Source organism: Martes martes, assembly GCF_963455335.1.
Source record: "Martes martes genome assembly, chromosome: 10".
NCBI lineage: Eukaryota > Metazoa > Chordata > Mammalia > Carnivora > Mustelidae > Martes > Martes martes.
The window spans coordinates 95,285,348-95,306,545 of NC_137898.1; the positions used below are offsets into that span (position 1 = coordinate 95,285,348).

At 43.2% G+C, this 21,198-nt stretch overlaps 1 protein-coding gene across 2 annotated transcripts; it reads left to right on the forward strand.

The window, feature by feature from the left end:
• The first annotated feature begins 19 nt into the window (after nucleotides 1-19).
• LOC308351717 (prostate and testis expressed protein 13-like) lies at nucleotides 20-19,748 on the forward strand. 2 transcript variants are annotated; one of them, XM_080817611.1, is made up of 6 exons: nucleotides 20-84; nucleotides 15,272-15,363; nucleotides 17,285-17,361; nucleotides 17,492-17,515; nucleotides 17,869-18,009; nucleotides 18,568-19,748. In XM_080817611.1, the coding sequence occupies exons 3-6, from the start codon at nucleotides 17,298-17,300 to the stop codon at nucleotides 18,768-18,770; spliced, it is 432 nt and encodes a 143-aa protein (XP_080673737.1). In that variant the 5' UTR covers nucleotides 20-84; nucleotides 15,272-15,363; nucleotides 17,285-17,297; the 3' UTR covers nucleotides 18,771-19,748. The 2 variants fall into 2 exon arrangements, with proteins under 2 accessions (XP_080673737.1, XP_080673738.1); XM_080817612.1 differs by having other exon boundaries at nucleotides 29-129.
• The last annotated feature ends 1,450 nt before the right edge of the window (nucleotides 19,749-21,198 follow it).

Here is a 21,198-nt window from a genome sequence, read left to right on the forward strand (position 1 = left end):
TTTTCTCTTGTCCTTCCCCGACTGGCGGGAGGAAGCCCGGGATCTGAGGCGTGGATTCGGGAACGCTCCCCCTTTGCTGTACCGGTGCGTTACCCGGAACCGTTGTCCGCGTCGCCTTCAGGCGCACGGGTAGGGAAGGAGGGGACTCTGTAACCTTCGTTAACGGCTAGTTAGCTGGGGTTTGGCAGGGGCAGCCTTAGCGTTCAATCCACCTGAGTGGACGGCGTCTCCACCCTTCTCAACTCCGGACGGCTGCTGGGGTGGGTGGCGTCGGCAGCGAAGGCTCTCCGGAGCTCAGCTGGAGCCATCTCCAGCGATCCGCCTCTTCAGACGGTCCACCTGGGTTCTGACCCACGCAGGTTCTGTTTAAAAACACAGACCGCACTGAGTGCTTTCCGAGACTCCCAAGGCTGTCGGACCCATTGTCGTGGGTCCTGTCCCTACCGACGTTCGTGGGCACCCGTGCTCCAGCCACACTGACTTCTTGCTAGAACAGCGCTCGCGGTTTTCCTCCGGAATGCCCCCCGTCTACTCCCTTCCCATATCTTATTCTTTAAAAACAAAAATGTTTTTGGTATATATATCCACTTTGGGAATCACTGAGGATGAGATCTAGAAAAGAAAATCCGTAGAGGTCCCCACGACTCGGTGTTCTAGTCATTGCCCTGAAACGTAGCTAAGCAGTTTGTCCTCCCAGGCTGAGCGTTCTGTATCCCGCTTCACACAAGCAGGCAGGTGCCGGTTGACAAATTTATATTATTTCTTAAACCCAGGATTCAGTGAGAGGGAGCGGATAATATTTAATCCTTTTTCTCCACTTTCCCCCCTTAGTCGGGGCCTTTGCACGACCTCTAAGTCACTTTGGATTTTTGGGGGGTAAGAAAAAGGAATTAACAAGATGGTAGAAAGTAGGTTGTAAAGATTTGAATGACCCTACCCCCTATTTCTCCAATAACACTACTTTAGTACCACATATTCTTTTCTTTCCTCATGAGTAAATATCCCTTGTTCTAGTTTGGTCATCTTACACCTGTATGATTTTTCTTTGACATCAAATCTCCCCAATCTGTCTTGAAAACAAGAACACAGTCATTTTTCTTACCTGCTGCTTTGATCATTCAACATGCTCCTTACCTCCACCATCAATTATCTTCTTGTTATCCTTTATGATAAAGTTTGATCTTTGAAAACCTTTAATCAATAACAACCCGAAGGATCTATTTCCTGTCATATTTCAAGTGGTATCTTTTGTTCAACTCAATCCTTGTGTTTTGGTGGACCACTTCATGCTCTAATTTTGCCTAGATCTGATTTAATAATCTTCATGATTCTCTGAAATCCATTGAACCCAGGTCAAGAAACCTTAACCAAGGCCATCTAAAATTGAGTATAGGGAAGAAAATCCTATTCTTAAAAACCATATTGTGTCCTTAAAACATAAAGGAAACTTCCAAACACATAAAAAAAAAAAAATCGTATAGGGGCACCTGGGTGGCTTAGTGGGTTAAAGCCTCTGCCTTCGGCTCAGGTCATGATCTCAGGGTCCTGGGATCCAGCCCCGCATCGGGCTCTCTGCTCCGTGGGGAGCCTACTTTCTCCACTCTCTCTGCCTGCCTCTCTGCCTGCTTGTGATCTCTGTCAAATAAATAAATAAAATTTATTAAAAAAAAAAAAGAAAAAAATCGTATATAAGGAAGCCCCATGAACTTAGTGCCTAGTTCCAATAATTATTAACTCGTGATCAATCTTGTTGCTTCTATATCACAATCCATGTACCTCTTCTTGTATCATTTTGAAGCAAGTATCAGGCATCTAAAATCTATAAATATTACAATATGATTACTTTAAAAAAGGACTTTTTAAAAGCATAACCACAGTACTATTACCACACCTAAAATAGCTAAGGTATTTCCTTAATATCATCAAATAGCCAGTGTTCAATTTTCTACTTTTCTCATTTATTTTTTCTTTACTTTGCTTGTTTGAACCAAGATCCAACGAAGTATATACGTTGTGATTGGTTGATCTTTTAAGTTTCTTTTATAAGTTCCTCCTCCCTTCTTATGCAGTTTGTTGAGAGAACCATGTTGTTGGTCCAATGGAGTTTCCCATAACCCGGATTTTGGATTTTGCTGATTAACGCAGTTTAATATGGTTTCCTTACCCTTTGGTTATAACAGCTCTTGTTCAGATGCTTTCCCTGCTTAGGGTTAGCTGTTTTATCTTTGCCTTGAAATAATACTTTCAACTGGTTATATTGTCATGCTTAAGTTAATCCCTTCTTTGTGATATGTTTGCTTACCTCACCTGTTTGTTGACATTTTCAAACTCCTTCAACTGTAGGGGGTCTCTGTAGACTCATCATCTCCTGTCTCTTGACATCTGCAATTGGTCCTTCTTTTAGTCTTGGAAATAGAACACTGGCCTAAAGAAAAGCAAAATGAAAACAGCTGTTTGGATGCTGCTCCCCCCCCTCCCTTCTGCGAGCCTCCTTGTCCAGCTTGTCCCTATTCTCATTGCTGGCATTCCACCCTCATCACTATATTCAAACTGTACTCTCAGATATTGCTGATGTACTTCTTAGTGGTCATCTCCAGGTGTTTTGCTCATTTCCCATTCTCTTTTATTTTTCTGAGTGTTTGATAATTTATTCAGTAAGTATTTATTGAACACTGTTAACCTTAAAAGTAAAACTGTCAGTTATTTGGCCACCAAAAATGTTTATTTAGGAATAGCAGGGGATTGCAACTCAGGACATGCAAGATATAGCAAAATGATGGGCAAGTACACAGAACAAAGGAGAAGAATGTTCTTTTATAAAGAAAAGGAGGAAGTTGGGAAGGGCTGTTTTAAGCAAAAAGTTTATTGGAGTAAACTGGAAATTTGAAGTTATCAAACTGTGGATTTTCATGCGCTGAGTGGTGGCAGTCTCTCATTGGCTAGGCTGTTGCCAGCCATGTAGGAAAAACCTCCTTCCTTTTTCTGGGGTAGTCAACTATAGGCTGCTTCTTTTTGGGAATGAAAGGCCCATCTCTTCTTATTGGGGATCTACAATTGACAGTGAGTAGTGGTAGGACATGAGATCGTCCCTTTTTGGCCTCTCAGCTCCATCTTAAATGACATATCCTTTATTTGGTTTCACGATACCTATGTTAGGTACTGTACTATGTGTCTTAGTGATTTGATTATGAATAAAAAGACATGATCCCCCTCCCTTATGAAGCTTCCAGTTAGATTGAAGAAAGTTACATTTATCAAACAATCACAGGTTATTATAAAATTACAGCTGTGTTCAGTGCTAAGGAGAGGCAAATGGTCTAACAAAAACACCTAATAAAGGGGAGATTTAACATAGTGCCACTGAACAAAGAGCTAAGGGGTGAGTAGGGGAGATGTCATGGAGGGGACAGATGGGGGTGAGAGGAGACTTCTAAGCAGAGGGAAAGCATTTGCAAAGGCCTGTTGGGGGTAGAAGCTTGGAAGATTAGAGAAATTGAAAAAAGACCAGCAAAGAAACAGGGTAGAGATGAGACTGGAGAGGTGGGCAAGGGCCAGATTATGTAGGTCATGTAGGCCAAGACAAAGAATTCGATCTTTATTGTAAGAACTATGGAAACTCTCTGAAGTGTAGATTGGGATGGGTTACATGACATACTAAGGTGTGGATTTGAAATTTCATCTTAGGTGCATTGAAAATGCATTTGAGGAGGGCAAGATTATGTGAAGTCCAAATTGGAGGCAGTTGCAGTATTCTAGGCAGTAGATGGTTGTGGCTTAGGTTGAGATGTTAATAGCCAAAGATAGCAAGAAGAGGACAGATAGAGAGATTTACTGGGTAAAACCCTAAATGATGTGACCAGGAATTGGCTGGGGTTGATGTATGAAAGAGGTCATCGATTATTTGTAGGTTTCTAGGTTTTGCAACTGGATGCCATTTTCTGAGATAGGGAATATTGGAAGAAGACCATATTTTGAGAGACAGATTTTGGGCATGGTGAATTTGAGATGCCCTTGAGACATCCAGGTGGAGGTAAGATTAGGCAGTTAGAAATCTGAGTGTAGAGGTTAGATGCAAGTTATGGCCTTGTAATATTTACGTGTGGATGGATAGTTATTAAAGTAATGGGTGAGAATGAGATCTTCCAGGACAGAATATAAAGTGAAAAGAGAAGAAAGACTACTCTTCTTGAAACTCATCTGGTGAACTCTTTGAGACTTCCCTGTCCTGGTTCTCCTCTCATCTCCCTCCTGCCTCTCAATTGTTGCAGGTTTCCAAAGCATGGTCCTTTGTCTCCCCCCTTGGAGAGCTTAATAGTTGTTTTGTTTTGTTTTTAAGATTTATTTATTTGAGAGAGAGAGCAGGGGGAGGGGCAGAGGGAGAAGGACTCTCAACAGACTCCCCGCTGAGTGCAGAGCCCGGTATGAGGCTCAGTCTCTCACCCATGAGATCATAACCTAAGCTGAAATCAAGAGTCCGACGCTTAACTGACTGAGCCACCCAGGTACCCCGAGAGCTTAATAGTTTTATTGCTTCCACTAATTTTATATGAGATAATTTCAAAATCTTTATTTTCAACTCTTACCTCTTTACTGGTTTCTAAAATTGGTCTTAGCTGTGTACTAAGATTTCTAGTTGAGTATCTTCGTCTTCCCAAATACAACATATCTAAAATACTATTCTTTGTTTCCCTCTGGATTCACCCTTATGATACCATATTCCTTTCAGTGGTATCATCATTTCCCCAGGCTTCCAACACTTAAGAAGTGATCATTTTTTTACTCTTTCTTATCTTCATATATCTTACAGTTACCAAGTTCTGCCATTTATTTCCTTTTAAAGCCTCATCTCTCTCACTTCCATTTCCTTTTTACTACTCATCACTAGTTCAGCCCCAATTATTTCATTTTCAGATTCCTTCTGTAGCACATTTAATGATATGGAAGGGTATAGTGTAGTAGTTAAGAGTATAGGCTCTGAGGTCATATTATCTGGGCTCAAATTCTGACTCTTCCACTCCCTAGTTCTGTGACTTGGGCAAGTTATATAGCCTCTCTTTGATTCGATTTTCTCACTTTTAAAATGGAGATGATAATCTGATTTCCTTCATAAGGTTGTTATGAAAATTAAATGGGGAAACGCATGTTAGCACAGTGTCTACCAAATAAAAACTGACTGTATTATTAGATAGTATATAGTACAGATGACCCTTTAACAACAGATTTAGACCATTCAGGTCAACTGATAATGTAGGGTTGTTTTATATATATATTAATATATTACTGTAAGTATATTTTCCTTATGATTTTAACATTTTCTTTTCTCTAACTTTATTGTAAGACTACAGTATATAATGCATATAATGTTCAAAATATGTGTTAATCAGTGGTTTATATTATCAGTAAGCCTTCTGGCCAACAGTAGGCTATTACTAGTTAAGGTTTGGGGGAATCAGAAGTCACAGGCAGATTTGCAACTGTGTGGGAAGTTGGTGCCCCTAACCACTGTGTTGTTGAAGGGTCAGTTGTTTGTGGTTTGCAGATAAGTTCTTCTGCTCTGTAGCCTTTCTTTTCACCCCTTAATAGGGTCTTTCACTGAGCAAAAGTTTTACCTTTTGATTAAGTCCATTTTATCAACTTTCCCTTTTATGGGTCATACATTTAGTGTACAGTCTTTAACATTTCTTGCAAGGCTGGTCTAGTGGTGATAAACTCCTTTAGCATTTGCTTGTCTGGAAGATTCTATCTCTTCTTCAATTTTAAAGGATAATTTTGCTGGGTAAAGTGTTCTTGCAGTCAAATGCTCTACCACTGAGCTATACCCCCTCGGGTAAAGTGTTCTTGGTTGGCGGGTTTTTTCTCTCAGCATTTTAAATAGATTGTGCCACTTTTGGTCTGTGAAGTTTCTGTTAAGAAATCTGCTGATAGTCTTCTCTTTTACACAACAAGTTGTTTTTTCTCACTGCTTTTAACATTCTCTCATCTTTAATTCTGACACTTTGATTATGTGTCTTGGTGGGGTCTCTTGGTTCATCTTATTTGGAACACTCTGGCTTCCTGGATCTGGATGTCTGTTTCCTTCCTGAGGTTAGGAAAGTTTTCAGCCATTATTTCTTTAAGTTTTCTGCCCCTTTCTCACTCTCTTCTTTGGGGAATCCTGTGATATGAATGTTGGCCTGCTCAGTGTTTTCCCATAAGTCTCTTAAGCTATCTTCACTTGCTTCACTTTGTTTTGTTTGTTTTGTTGCTCTCACTGGGTGTGTTCCACTGATACTTTCTAATGCTTTATCTAGTATGCTCTTGGACCCCCTGATGTATTTTTCAGTGCATTATTGTACTCTTCAGCTCTGTGACTTATAGTTTATATCTCTTTGTTAAAATTCTCACTTTGTTCATTTATTCTTCTGTCAAACCTAGTGAGGATCTTTATGACCATTATTTTGAACTCTTTATCAGGTTAATCACTTACCTCTGTTTCCTTAAAATCTTTTTCTGATGTTTTTATCTTTGGTCACTGTCTCCGTGCTGTGCCCTGAGACTGGTAGCTCCCAAGAATTATCTCTCCACTTGTTACAGTCTCATGGGACCATGAACACAAGTTCCACTGGCCACCAGGGCCAGGAAACCAGGTGTAATCCTAGAGTGGAGATACCAGTCAAGTTGACTAACTCCCCTCCAGGAGATACCGATGATCTGGAATAGTACAGCAGAGGGAGAATAGGAAGAAAGTGCCTTCCCTCTAAGGTTTCTGGAAAGGATTAGAGTCAGCTCTTAGATGTGTGTTTAATTAGAAGCCTGCTCCTTGGGCCACAGCTATGAACATAAGCTAATAGGTCTCTTTCACAGAAAGACTGAGCAGCTCACTCTGTTGCCTTTTTGCTGTGCCCTGGGAAAGTAGTAGCCAGTTAAGAAATCTTTCTACAATCCTGTGGGACCCATGAGTGTAAGTCACTGGCTACCAGGCAATCTAGAGATGTCCCCTTGGCAGCAGGTACAAATATCAGGGCACCAGAGGACAGTACAAGTTCCTATCCAGGAGATACCAGTGTCCTGGAGCAAGGCAGAGGTCTGGCACAAAGAGAGTATCTATAGGCGTCTGTCTTGGTGTGTGTTTCAGTAGGTCCATAGCTGAATGCTAAATCAGAAGCTTTCCCATCAGGCAGATGCTTTAAGATAAGCAAGTAAATCTCTTTCTCCAGATGTCTTGATACTTTGCCATTGGCTGCCTTTGCACTGGGCTCTAGAGTGGGTGAGTCTGCACGAGCTCTTTAAGAAGTGTTTCTCAGTTTCAAATAGCCTTGTGGGTCTCATGGACTCCAGCCTCACTGGCTTTCCAAATCAGATATTTTGGGAACTTTCAACGCAGGTCTTTATTTTATTATTTTTTAAAGATTTTATTTATTTGACAGACAGAGAGATCACAAGCAGGCAGAGAGGCAGGCAGAGAGAGAGGAGGAAGCAGGCTCCCTGCTGAGCAGAGATCCCGATGTGGGACTGGATCCCAGGACCCTGGGATCACGACCTGAGCCGAAGGCAGAGGCTTTAACCCACTGAGCCACCCAGGCACCCCTCAACGCAGGTCTTTAAAGTCAGGGTATCAGGTGTATGGTTCAAACCCTTCATTCCTCAAGGAGAAACTTGGGTTTGTGAGTGCCCTCTTGAATATAGGTCACCGTGTTGGGGGTGAAGAGGGGAGCATTTGTGACATGTCTCAGCTTCTCCTACCACTTCATGTTTGTTTGTTTGTTTGTTTGTTTTTCTCATTCACCCAGTGTGTGGGAGCTGCTCAGCTAGTTTTGGGGTTTCTTTTAGAGGATCTTTTTCCATATGTAGTTGTAGATTTGGTGTGTCTGTGGGAACAGGTTGAGTACAGGATCCTACTACATCACCAGCTGGAACTGAAACCTCCATTTGGATTTATCTGTAATGTTTTTGAGTGACTCTCTGTAGCTCCTTTGGCGGTTGCTCTAGGTATCATATATGCATAACTTATCACTGTCTACAGGTGTTGTCATTTTACCAGTCAGAATGAAGTATAGAATCCCTACCTCCTTTTATGCCCCTTTATAATGCAATACATCATTTATAATGTAATTGTTTTAAATATTTCCTTTTTCATACATTAAGAACCACGTCAGACAATATCATAATTTTTGCTTTCTCTGTCAAATGGAATTTTGAAAACTCAAATGGGAAGGAAAGTCTATTATATTGATCCATTTATTCTCTTACTGTGTTTTTATTTTTTCTTGACTTTCCAAGAACAGCATTTCCTATGAACTTTCTTTAGCCATTCTTCTAGGGTAAGTCCCCTGGCAACATGTTCTCCCTAGTTTTCTTCATCTGAGAATGTCTCGTTTCTCCCTTTCATTCCTAAAGTGTATTTTTGCTGAATACAGGATTGCTCTTCTCTTTCAGTACTTGGAAAATGTTCTTCTTTCCAGCCTCCATAGTTTCTGATGAGAAATCTCTTATTTGAATTGAAAATGTCATTTCTTTCTTACTGCTCTCAAAATTTTTTTTCCTTTGTCTTTAGTTTTTAGAAGGTCAGCTCTGATGTGTCTTGGTGTGGATTTCTTTTCCCTCTGGCTTGTGGGAACAAGCAGGGTGCTTTTGTGTGGCGCTCTCACCTGCTTCGTGTAGCTTCCTCATGTGTGTCCCATCAATACCGTCAGTTGACTACTTGAGAGGGATCGTCTCCAGATCTCAGAGTTTTCTGTGTACTCTCTCTTCTAGTTCCCGCCTCTGTGAGTTCTAGCCACCTTGGTCTTCCCAAACTGTCAGTTTTGTCTCTTCAACTCAGGCACACTTCTGTAGCCTGCAAACTCTTCAGGTAGAAGCTGGAGCAGTCTTAGAGCTGACCTCATTTATTTTCCATGCCTCGGGAATCACTGACCTACATTGCCTCATATCCAGTGCCTTGAGAGCCATGTATTGTAATCTATTCCTTTTTTAACATGCTTTAGGCAGGAGGGTAAATCTGGCCCCTGTTAACCCCTGTTAAACCATTTTGATCAAAATCAGAACTGTGTAAATGCAATTTGAAAGGATTAAGAGTCAGCGGGTGGGTCAGATACCACCCAGTTTGTGCTGGGCAATTTAGACCTCATGGGATCTTGGTGGCCCATGGTCAAGTGTTTAGTTTTACTAAAGTCCAGCAGCAAGGCAAGGGCTGTTCTCAAAAGGAGGGCAGTTATCTGTAGAGGATGGCCGGGCCTTGCTCCGAAGTTCTAGGAGGGCTGTGCTCCACTTGACCTGTAGGTGCCTGCCGGGGGCTCCAGACATCATCCCCGTCCGCCACTGCTACCTTGTGTACCGCTGGATGTGCTGATTGGACAGCCCCAGGGCAGAGAAGCTGGCCCGGAAGCCTGGAACTGCTGCAGAGCCTTCTCTTCTGGGCCTTGCTCAAAACTGGCAGCTTTTTGGTCACTCAGCAAATGGGCATGATTAGCACAGCCAAATGAGGAATATGTTGCGTCCAAAATCCAAGACACCCACAAGCCAATGGACCTAGTTTTGTGTTATAGGAGGGCCCTGATAAAGCAATGAACTTATTCTTCACCTTGCAAGGGATATCTCAACATGTCTCATGTCACTGAACCCCTAGAAATTTCACTGAGTTAGAAGGCTCCTGAATTTTTATTGGACTTATTCCTTCTGACATGCAAATGTGTTACCAATATGTCTGGAGTACTTGCTGCTTCTTGCTGTCTAGGTCCAATTAGCATTATATCATGACTATAATAGGACCAGTGTGATACCTTCTGGAAGGGAAGGGTAATGAAGATCCCCTACGAGCGAAATTGACATAGGGTTGGAGAGTTGTTTTACTCATGAGGTAGGATAGTAAAGATGTATTTCTGGCCTTGCCAGTTGAAAGCAGACTGCTCCTAGTGGGTGTATGGACAGATATGGAGAAAAAAACATTTGCCGGATCAGTAGCTGCACCCCAGCTACCAGGGGATGTGTTCAGTTGCTCAGACAATGAAACTGCATCTGGTACAGCAGCTGCAGTTGAGTCACCACCTGGCTAAGCTTATAATCAACCACTGCCGTTATCCACGTCCATCTGTCATCTGCACAGGCCAATTGGGAGAGTTGAACGGGGATGTGGTGGGAATCACTTCTCTGTATCCTTCACATCCTTGATGTTGGCACTAATCTCTGCAGTCCCTCCCGAGATTTAACTTCAGTTTACTATTTTCCAAGGTGGAGGCATTTTTAATGGCTTCTGTTTGACCTTTCCTGGAGTAGCTCTCACTCCATTGTCAGGGAACCAATGAAGGGATTCTGACAGCTAAGTATCTCTATTCCAAGTATGCATTTTGAAATTGGAAAAGTAAACACAAGAAGGGTTCAGGGACCCACTGGAGCTAAAATTCCATTGATCACCTGACCTTCCTAAGCTCCAGCTCTGACTGGCAGGCCACAGTGATATTTTGGGTCTCTTGGAATTTGTGTCACTTCAGAGCCGGTTTCTAGTAGTCTCTGAAAGGTTTGAATATTTCCTTTCCTCCAGTGTGCAGTTCCCTTGGTAAACAGCCATAGGTCTCTTAGGGCATGGCTCGGATGAATATTAAGCAAAATAAGTTAGAGAAAGACAAGTACCATATGATTTCACTCATATGTGGAATTTAAGAAACAAAACAAATGCGCAAAGGAAAAAAAGAGAAACAAACTAAGAAACACTTTTTTTTTTTTTTAAAGATTTTATTTATTTATTTGACAGAGAGATCACAAGTAGGCAGAGAGACAGGCAGAGAGAGAGGGAGAAGCAGGCCTCCTGCTGAGCAGAGAGCCCGATGCGGGGCTCAATCCCAGGACCCTGGGATCATGACTTGAGCCAAAGGCAGAGGCTTTAACCCACTGAGCCACCCAGGTGCCCCAAGAAACAGACTCTTAACTAGAAAACCAAATGACAGTTAGCAGAGGGGAGCTAAGTTGGGGGATGGGGAAAATGGGTGATGGGGATTATAGAGTATACTTACTATGATGAAAAAATACAATGCGATGCCGTGTAAAAGAAAATGAAAAATTAAATTTAAAAAAGAAAGCTAAGCTTAAGCCTAGAATGTCAGTTCGAAGCCTTATATATTCCCAGATTAACAGTGAGAAATTATCTGCGCTCTTCAGAAATCTAAATTTCCATAATGATATTTTACTGTGAAAACCATTCGCCATCACTTTCCTCAGTGCTGTGTGCATTGCCTTCTCTCATCTGCCTAGCTAACACAATTTCTCAAACCTTAATAACTACACAGAGAATTTTTTTCTCAAATAAGTGGTCAGAAATATATCTGCTGCTGTTGGTCAGGCCAGATACTGATCCCAGGGTGGTTAAGGGCTTGTCTTCAGCTGCTTTGGAACATAGGCAGTGTCTAATCCAGGTCTCAGAGGCTTCCTGTCACTCTGGCTGCCCCTCTGCCTCAGGGCTGACCACCTCAGTGGCTTGACCTGGGAACAGTTCTCCTCCCTGGGCTTTGCGTCTGTGCTCCTTGTAAACCCTCCTTTAGAGGGCTTCTCTTGCAAGTTTGAGAGCAAAGGGGATTTGTATTAACATCTTCACTTCTGTGCCAGTTAAATGTTGATGTTCCATGTTAGCTTCAGCTCCACTGGAACTCTCTTACTCAACTAGATCTTAGCCACTTCCCAGAATTCTTTGGCTGTATAGTTGATTCTTGAACAACACTTTTTTTCAACAAGTTTACCTATAGTACTATACAGATTTTTTTTCAACAAGTTTACCTATAGTACTATAAATGTATTTTGTCATCTTAATGTTTTTCTTAATAACATTTCTCTTCTCCACCTTTATTGTAAGAATACAGTATATAATGCATATAGTATATGACACGTATTGATCAACTATTTATATTATCCATAGGCTTTCAGTCACAGTAGGCTAATTAGTAAAGTTCTGGGGTAGTCCAAGTTAAATGCATATTTCTGACTGTGTGGGGGGTTGGTGCCACTGACCTCCACGTTGTTCAAGCATGGAGGTCATAATCATAATCATAAGCATCTAATGAACATATTCTTGTAGTAGACACTATTCTAAACCATTCACATGAATCATCAAATTTCATTGTCACAAAATCCCTATGAGATTAGCATAATTATTTTTTTAAATTAACTTAATTACCAGCATGAGTTTATACTATAATTAGTGTAATTATTTTTCTCTTTTAAAAAGATTTATTTAGGGGTGCCTGGGTGGCTCAGTGGGTTAAAGCCTCTGCCATTGGCTCAGGTCATGATCCCAGGGACCTGCTCTGCTCAGCAGGGAGCCCACTTCCCCCACCCCGACCCCCCCACCCCCACCTGCCTCTGCCTACTGTGTCCGTCAAATAAATAAATAAAATCTTAAAAAAAAGATTTATTTATTTCAGAGAGCGAGAGCACAAGTGGGCTGGAAGGGCAGAGGGAGAGGGAGAAGTAGGCTCCCTGCTCAGTGGATCCTATCTTTTTCAAGCAACAGAGTCCCTGGTGGTCGATTGCCAACCCATGGCTGCAAAAAAGACCTGGCTGAAATTCTGAAACTGATATTTTTTTAACCACATTTTAAGACTGGATGTTCTTAATATTCTCTTTGAAAGAAGGGAGACAGCAAGATGGATTCGTTATGCTCACCTCACAAATCTGAAAAGTAGAAGTGGGAGCAACTCTTGCAGTTACATAAACATTTGTGACTCAGTGGTTATCAGAACATCCAGACTTTTTTATGCAACCAAAAGCTTCCAAAGCAGCTGCTTTAAATTTATAGAACTTGGCTGTCCAGAGTGAGTGAACAGTTTTGATTCTTAAATGGTCTCTGTGCCCTAGGGCAGAACATGTTGTTTGTAATAACAAGGACAATTTTTGGTCCGCAGTCCTGGAAATTGGTCGAGAAAGCCTATTAGGGAGTGGCTGATCGGAGCCTCCTATCCTGTACTCATCACTCCAAAATGTGCTGGGCAACGACCAGAGCAAGGGGCTGGAAGGCAATAGGAGGCTGGGGCAGTGGAACAGAGCTTCAGGGAATGGCCTCAAGGCAATGCCGTCTCTACCTTGGTCACTGAGATCCTGCTGATTCCATCTAAGACGAGCCTCAAGAAAGGGGGTCATGCAGAAAGCTTTACAGGGTGTCCAGGTGAAAAAGTCCATCGTTACACATGGCCTCTCCACAATCGATCCCCTGTCAACTATGTTAGGTGAATTAAGGTCCTAAGTGGTGTACATGGTAAGAGCTGAACCAACGAGAAGGGGTGACTCAGAGTCCATGTCTGACCCTGAATTCCTGTTCCTTGCTTCTGTCGCCAGTCACACATAATCCCTGACTTGACAGCTGAGGGGACCCGGATCAGGATCTCTCTCTGCCTTGACATTGTGACAATTACAGTTCAGTCCCATCTCTTAAGCATAAAGGGAAGACATGGGGCTCTGTGGCTTCTATGCCCAACTCATTGACCCATTTCAGAAAATGGTCCCTTCCAGGCTGCTATAGCTAGAAAGTCCAGATGACAGTTAAAGCAGAGAAGAGAGGCTAGGTCAGGAGGCTGATTTGAGTTGAGTATGGGGGAGGGGGCCAGAGGATTCTGGGCCGAGACCCAGGCCTGCAGGGCAGTGCTGTGGGCTGGGTCCAGCGGCTAGAGGGAGCGTGGGTCTGAGTCAGGCCTAGGGGGACTGCAGGCCAGGAGAGTTAGTTGTCCAGACCCCATGTCCCCAGCAGACCTGCCAGTGAGGCAGGTTTGCTGTCGTGTGCAGAAGATATGGTCATGGAAGAGAAATGGGACTGGATATCTATCTCACACTTCCTTCTTCCTGCCTGTGTGGGAGCTCGACGGGAGCCCTGTAATACAGCAAGTCTCCCTCTTCTCCCAGACTTCTCTGGGACCAGATGATCCCACTCTCTGGTGGGCTCCCTACTGAGCAGGGCCAGGAGAAGTGCTTGTTGGAGGTTGGCAGAACTAGTGAAGAGGTTATTGTGGATTGCAGGGAACATTCTTTGGGTTGGGGGGGTGGGGAGAGATGGCTTCTGTTCCTATTTTCTTTTTCCCTGCGTCCCCTGCCCTTTCACGTTCCTCCTACAGGGACAAGGGGGAACCCACCCTGGGACTGACTACAAAGGAGCCGAATGTGGCCTCCGGTCCATTACCTTCTCCTCCATCTGCAGACATAGGGCATGGGGCCAGGGTGAGCCTCTGGGCAGGGCAGGAGCAGGACAGCATGTCCTACAACCTCCCATGGAGGAAGGGGCAGCAGAGTGGAAAGGCTTTGAATAGGAGCCAGGAGAGGAGGGGAGAAGGTGCAGACTCTCAGCCCCAAGACGGGGGAGGGCTGGGAACCTGCTTCCAGGGGTTCAGACACAGAGCGGGGAGGAAAAGAGTGGCTACAGGGCACATCGTCTCTATCTGTGGGAGGGAGAGGTGGCCGCAGGTGTCCAAGGTCAGTCTGGGGCCCACACTGAGATCCTCAGGTGAGGGGTTGAAGGGCTAAGCAGCGGCCAAAGCTTCTGGTGCAGTCTGGAAGGCAGACTCGGGTGTTCACCTTTTAAAAGGGATTGACCAGGAGACCAGCTCCCAAATCTCCCACCATCTCTGGGCCTCGCATTCTAGGAGGGGAAGGCAGGTTCGGTGACAAAGGTGCCCTTCCCAGAATAACAAATCATAGCCTCACACATACCGCGTCAACCATGACAGTTGTTATGAACGCGAACCTGTGGTATATGCACAGAAGAATTCTTGCATGGAGGTATGGCACCTGTCCACAGTTTTCCTCGGATTTGGAAGTACAAAGGGAGTTTTATGTACTTCTTAGGATTCTGGCATATTTCCACAATTTCTGTTCCTTTTCCACGAAGAATGTTGTTCAAAGCTGCCTGATGAACACAGGAGAGAGATATGTTGCACAAAGTTTGGAATTCAGTGCTGATTTAATCCCTGGTTTCCCAGATCCTGGTGCAGGAGCATCCTTCCAGCCAGAACACGGGGTCCTTTGCTTCCAAGCAGAAGCTTGGCCTCCCAACTCAGACCCTCTGAACTTCTGTTCATGGATTGGTGCCCGTGTCTCACACGGTCCAAATGCAAGACTCACGGATGTGGTCCCTATGGGAATTGCCTGGACAGTGGCTCATAAGTCTTAGATCCCAACCAGGCTTTTGGGACGCCCTAGTTTTAGTGGGAGTTCATTTCTGAATGTTTTCTCTGCCAGGCAGAGAGAGATTCTTTTTTTACTTAATTTTTTTTAATGGAGAAAGACTTTTTCTTACCTGTTCTCCCTTTGTCTCTCCCCACAGTCATCCCCAGCCCTGGGAACCTGTCTCCAGATTGTAAAAAGAAGGAAAGAGCATGGTAACATGGAAAGATAATGGCCCACCCAGTCCAACAGGTAGGCACCTTGTTCCCAGGGGGAAAATGCTTCCCCTCCATGTGCCCTTGGGCTTCAACTGGAAGATGAGGTCCATTCTTTCTAACCTACGTGCTTGTTCAGAAAATCCAAAGAAATCAAGTGCATAACATGCCCGAAGAAGGTTTGACACCAAGTAAGGTCTTCTGACCATTATCCATACATGAATTTTTATTTCTTTTTTAGATTTTATTTCTTTATGAGAGAGAGAGAGAGAGAGAGAGCATGTGTTGGTGGGGAGGGCCAGAGGGAGAGGGACAAGCAGACTCCCTTGGCAAGCAAGGAGCCCTACTCAGGGCTCAGTCCCAGGACCACGAAACCATGACCTGAGCCGAAGGCAGACACCTAACCGACTGAGCCCCCAGGCGCCGCTCCTTACGTGAATTTCTTAAGTCCCAACGCCTCCATCTGATGTACCTCTGGCAGTCCTTGTTTCCATCTGTGAGGTCCCAGAGGCACAGAGAAGGGAGAAACTTGTTTCAGATCCCATGGCAGGTAGGTAGCACACTTTGCCTTCCATCCCAGATGTGGAGGGAAGATTATGTGGGGGATCACACTTGGGGTAGCCTACGTCTGGTTCTGGGAACGAGCCCACTCAAGATAAATGGGCCCCACACTCACTCTTTCCCCCAAGACGGGAAGCTGCCATTATCCATGCCTGTCTTCTGTGTGGTGACCACCAACCGCAAGGTAGAAAAGGACTGTCATCCTGCGATCTGGGAATTAGGGGCTGTCCGTATGGCGGGACCATTTCTTGTGCCTCTCAGGTTAACTAGGACAACAATGCACTCGTGTTTTCATCAGATAGTTTGATTATCTGAGAGGTGCAAGGCATCCTTCTAGGTGCCGAGGAGAGAGCAGTGGACAACACAGGAAAATCTTACATTCATGGCACTTTCGTCCTCGAGAGGGGAAGAGACAAGAAACATAAATAAGGAAAAGCCATCAAATGACAAACCGGGCCAAACACGTGGGAAAAAAGAGGAAAGGGACAGGGCGAGCACGGTCAGGGAGCTTTGCACATACATACAGATATTTCGTGTTTGCCGGGAGTGCACTGGGGAACCTCACTAATCAACTGACACTTTGTGGATGAAAGAGGGAGGGACACCTGTGGGCGTGATCTGCAGGGAGGGAGGCAAAGGTGGAGAACTGATGGGAACACTCCCTTCCAGGCCTCCCTGCTCCTTTCCTTCCCTCACACTCCATTTCTAGTGACTAATCCAAATATGTCTTCCCCTCTCCCCGTCACCCTCCATGTAAGTCTCTCCCACTGTAATCATTTCTGCTCTTTGTCTCCCTTGGACAAATTAATGAATAAAGATCAAGGGACACAGATCTAAACCTCTTCACCGCTTCTTGAACTGTCCATCCGTCTCTCAGAGGCGTGCTACACTGGGCAGGTGGACCACATCTGGAGTCCCAGGCTCTGGTCCTGATGACCCACTTTGGCGGGGGGTTGGGGGGGTAGTACCACTGGAGGTCACCCTGACGTCAGTGTCCAGGATGGTTCTACCTGAAAGGGCTTGCGCAGCTCCATTACAGATGCTCAGTGACCCCAGCTCTGTCATATGGGAAAGGCTGTCTTGCGGACATGGGGTCAGTCATGCTCTTTGCAGGCCAACATCCAGAACTACAGGGGAAGTGAAGAGGTACTAGTGAGAGAGATTCTCTACCAGTGTTAATGAGTACCTCATGCTGGATCTAATAAAATGAAATGGGGTGTCTGGATGGGCTGAGTTCTGCGTATCTAGAGGCATGCAAACGCAGACAGGATGTACCCTCTCCTGGGAACATTGTAGAGAGGATTCAGGTGGCTTGATCTGAAATTTATGATTCTGTGATGTAGTAGGATGCCTGAGGGCAGGTGATGGGAATAAATAGAGCTGGAGCCTCCCTCTAGGATCATCCCTGGAATGGGTCCCAGGATGTTCCAGTTGCTTCTGCTGGGCATGTTCACAGTGCTCTTCATGGATGAAGGTAAAGCCTGGTGAGGGAGGCAGTGATGGGTGGCGAGAGCCTATGTGGGGAGAAAAGGGAGGTGGTTTCTAACCTTGACTTTTTGGGCTGCTGTACAATGGCTTAAGGAGATTTCTTCTTCTCTTCATAGGAAACAGAGTCCTGACATCGAAATGTATGGTGTAGTTGGTTTGCAGTTTTTGGATAAATAATGCCGCAGTGAGAGGGGATACTCCTGATTTTTTTCAAACGTTCTCTCTCTACCCTCCCTGAAGTATTCCACTCTCCTCACTCACTGCTCTAGTGTCTTTTTTCTGTCCCCAGTCTTGGGTGAAGGAGGGAGGAGGCTTGAATCCCTGGGGTCATGTCACCCACTCAAGGGAGTAAGGACCCCAGGCAGGAGCTGCAAAGGGTGTCAGTTTCCTTCTTGTGAGGTCTACACCTTGCCAGTGTAACTTGATAGTGGGATAGGCTTCTGAAGCTGAATTACTTAACCTAGAGCTCTGCTTTAAAATTTCCTTTATTTAGTGGTTCGATTTTGCTATCAATGTGCCCACTTTGATGGATACAGATGCCTCACTGGCTTGAAAAAGTGCTGGAAAGTCAATCTAACAATTTACAAAAGGAGTTGTACCATAGATCACTACTACTATAATGATCGAACTACCGGTAAGTGCAGGTTATAGAGAGACACAAAACTGTACCAGTGGTGCCCACTTTCCCTGATGTCAAGGTGTGGGAGGGTTAACTGAGACCATGGGAGAGGCTGGGTAAAGTGGAACTCTCATAAACTACTTGGTGTGGAGCCTGAGTGGGAGGCAGAAGTCTTTTGTCTGGTCCTATCTAGAGAGATGTTGAAATGTAGGCACAGCTTTCAGGGCTCATTCCTGTCCATAGAAAACCATTCCTGTGCATGGAATGTCTCTTGGATTTCCCAGTTTTTGTCTGTACTCTTCTTCTTTTGCTGCACTGTATCCACTGTATCCTCTAGATACTCAGAACTCAGCCCATCCAGACACCCCATTTCATTTTATTAGATCAAGCATGAGGTACTCATTAACACTGGTAGAGAATCTCTCTCGCTAGTACCTCTTCACTTCCCCCTGTAGTTCTGGGTGTTGGCCTGCAAAGAGCGTGACTGACCCCGTGTCCACAGAAAACCAGTCATTGCTAGGAAGATGGTGTGATTAAGGAAGGTGATCACATTTGCTTTTTTTCTCTCCGTAGGGAGAACTCTGTATCGTTATTCGGAACTGTCGTGTAAACCTTGTGAAGAGGGAATGGTTCAAGTATACCATGACTTACTGAAAGAAACATTTTGCTGCAATCAAAATGACATGTGTAATAATGGCAACATAAATTTAGATACTACAGTGGTATTTGCAAGAGGGATAGATAATATGACTGATGTGATAAAAGATAGAAAATAAACACGTGCTTAAGATTTTAAACCATATAGGAATGCACATCTTAAATAATACTTTCCCCTTCCCCTAAAATAGACCAAGAGTATAGGGGCACTGGACTGGCTCAGTCTGAAGAGCATGGGACTCTTGATCTCAGGATTGTGAGTTCAAACCCCACGTTGGGTATAGAGATTACTTAAATAAATAAACTTAAGGAGAAAAAAAGAAAAGAAAAAGAGATAGTATAAAAGGAAATAGAACATAAAGTTGAAAAGATACACACAAATTTACAAACACCACAAAACAATATAACAGCATTGACTTAACATATAAGCCAATTTAAAAAGATTTTAGTTTAGTAAACAGAGCAAAATCCAACTCTATGATGATTTAGAAATATGACCTAGTCAAAACAATTCGGAATGTGTAAATATAAATGAATAGGAAAATACATCTTAAAAACCCATACTGAGTATGAGCCTATTTATGGGCTTAAAATCATCAAAAGAGATAATATACTTTATATTATTAAAGTCACTAAGGTACCATAAAGATATAAATTATTAAAACAGGCAGCCAATACCAGAGCAAAGACTTTTCTTAACAACTCTCCTATAGAAATTGTAGGAGGTATGATGGAAAAAAGAAATGCATGCTAATCATCAGTCATGTGGGTAAATAATTAGCAAGGGGATTGAAGACATATACAACATGATTATTAAGGTAGATCTTATAAAACTATATCTAATCCTGAACCCAGATAATAGAGAACTTGGCTTTTCAAATGCCCACGGAACATTCATAAAGATTGGTCACATATATTTGCCCTGTGGAGGATAGAGCTGATTTACGTCTGAACTGTAGAAGGTTCATATTTTTCTCAGTACGTGTTTGGAATTTTGGCCAGGTTAAAAACCTTTATGATGTGCTCTTTAAAGTCTGAAACTCCCCTGGTGACTCCCAGCATCATTTTATGTACTGATCTAAATAAACTGTTCTCCAGCCTGGCTTGATCACATGGTTACAGATATAACGCCATCCTCCCCACCAACCACATGCACCCTCATTAAGAACTTCTGTTTAAAATAGCCCTGACGCTGAGATTCCTGACACAGATTTTGATTGTGCAATCCAGTGACAGAGAGCAGTCTGTATGTAAATGAGGACTCCTGGGAGCTTGTGCATGGAATGTCTCTTGGATTTCCCAATTTTTGTCTGTACTCTTCTTTTGCTGCACTGTATCCTTAGTCTTTAAATAAAAGCTATATTCAATATGCACTATAAGTATGTTCCTAGAGAATAAGTGTGTTCTGTGAAGTCTGATGAGGTTTTCCAGATACCTAAATTTGGGAAATCTTTGCAAGCCCTCAAAGAAATACTCGATAAATTCCAGGATATAGAAATAATATAAGCAATATTCACTTACCACATGCAATAAAGTAGAAGTTAAAAATAAGACCAAAAAGATGCCACCATTTGGAAATATAGAAAGATGTTATCAAGGAGCTCTTAATAGGAAAATCCAGGACAAAAACAATGCAGAATTTCTTAACAGAAAACATATATCAAAACCTATGGAATACAACTATAGCATTTATCAGAGGAAAATTCATAGCATTAAATACACAAAAATTTAAAAAGTAGTAAGTTAATTAAACACTCAATTCAAAATAGCAGACCATGCACAAAGTAAGCAGAAAAAAGTTAAGAACTAGCAATAAGTCAAAGCAGAAACTCAGAGGTAGTGTATTCATTCCATATGGCCGTGTTGCTTTCTATGGCTGCCACATATTATCTCGCAGTTTCTATAGGTTGGAAGTCTAGACAGAGCTTAGCTGGATCCTCAGCTCAGAATCTCACAAAGGCTGCAGTCAAGGGGTAGACCAAGAGCCATGTTCTCATTTGAAAACTTAATTTAGGAAGAATTCACTTCTAAACTCTCTTGGCCTGTTGGAAGACTTCATCTCTGTAATAGTATAATTGAGTTTCCTATTTCTCTCTGGCTGTTGGCTAAGGCCTCTTTCAGCTCCAAAAGGCCATTCATTCATAGTTCTCTACCACGTGGCTATCCCCATAGTCAATTTATATCACTGCTTCTTCAAGGCCAGTGGGAGAGTCTCTCTCCTGTTTGCTAAGATCCAGTCTTATATAATGTAACATAATAATATGCGTGATATTCCATCACCTTTGCTACATTCTATTGGTTAGAAGCAAGTCATAAGTTCTGCCCACATTCAAGGGGTGACTCATTGGGTATATCCCATACCTTAGGATATTTCCATCACGTGTAGAAAACAGGAAATAAATACAACAAATGAATTTAAAAGTTTATCTAAATGAGCAAATCACAAAGTTAACCTCTATTTAAGGAGACTGCACAAATACAGAATATTAGATATGGCAAAGGAGAAATAAACATCCAAACGGGAAATTTGTAAAAATATTTGCTTTA

Bases quoted from the DNA above. Each gene is read 5' to 3' on its own strand.
- LOC308351717 (XM_080817611.1), top strand. From the start codon at position 17,298: ATGGGTCCCAGGATGTTCCAGTTGCTTCTGCTGGGCATGTTCACAGTG. The intron at 17,362-17,491 runs GTAAAGCCTGGT...TTCTCTTCATAG, and splicing joins AGTGCTCTTCATGGATGAAG to GAAACAGAGTCCTGACATCG. The intron at 18,010-18,567 runs GTAAGTGCAGGT...TTCTCTCCGTAG, and splicing joins CTATAATGATCGAACTACCG to GGAGAACTCTGTATCGTTAT.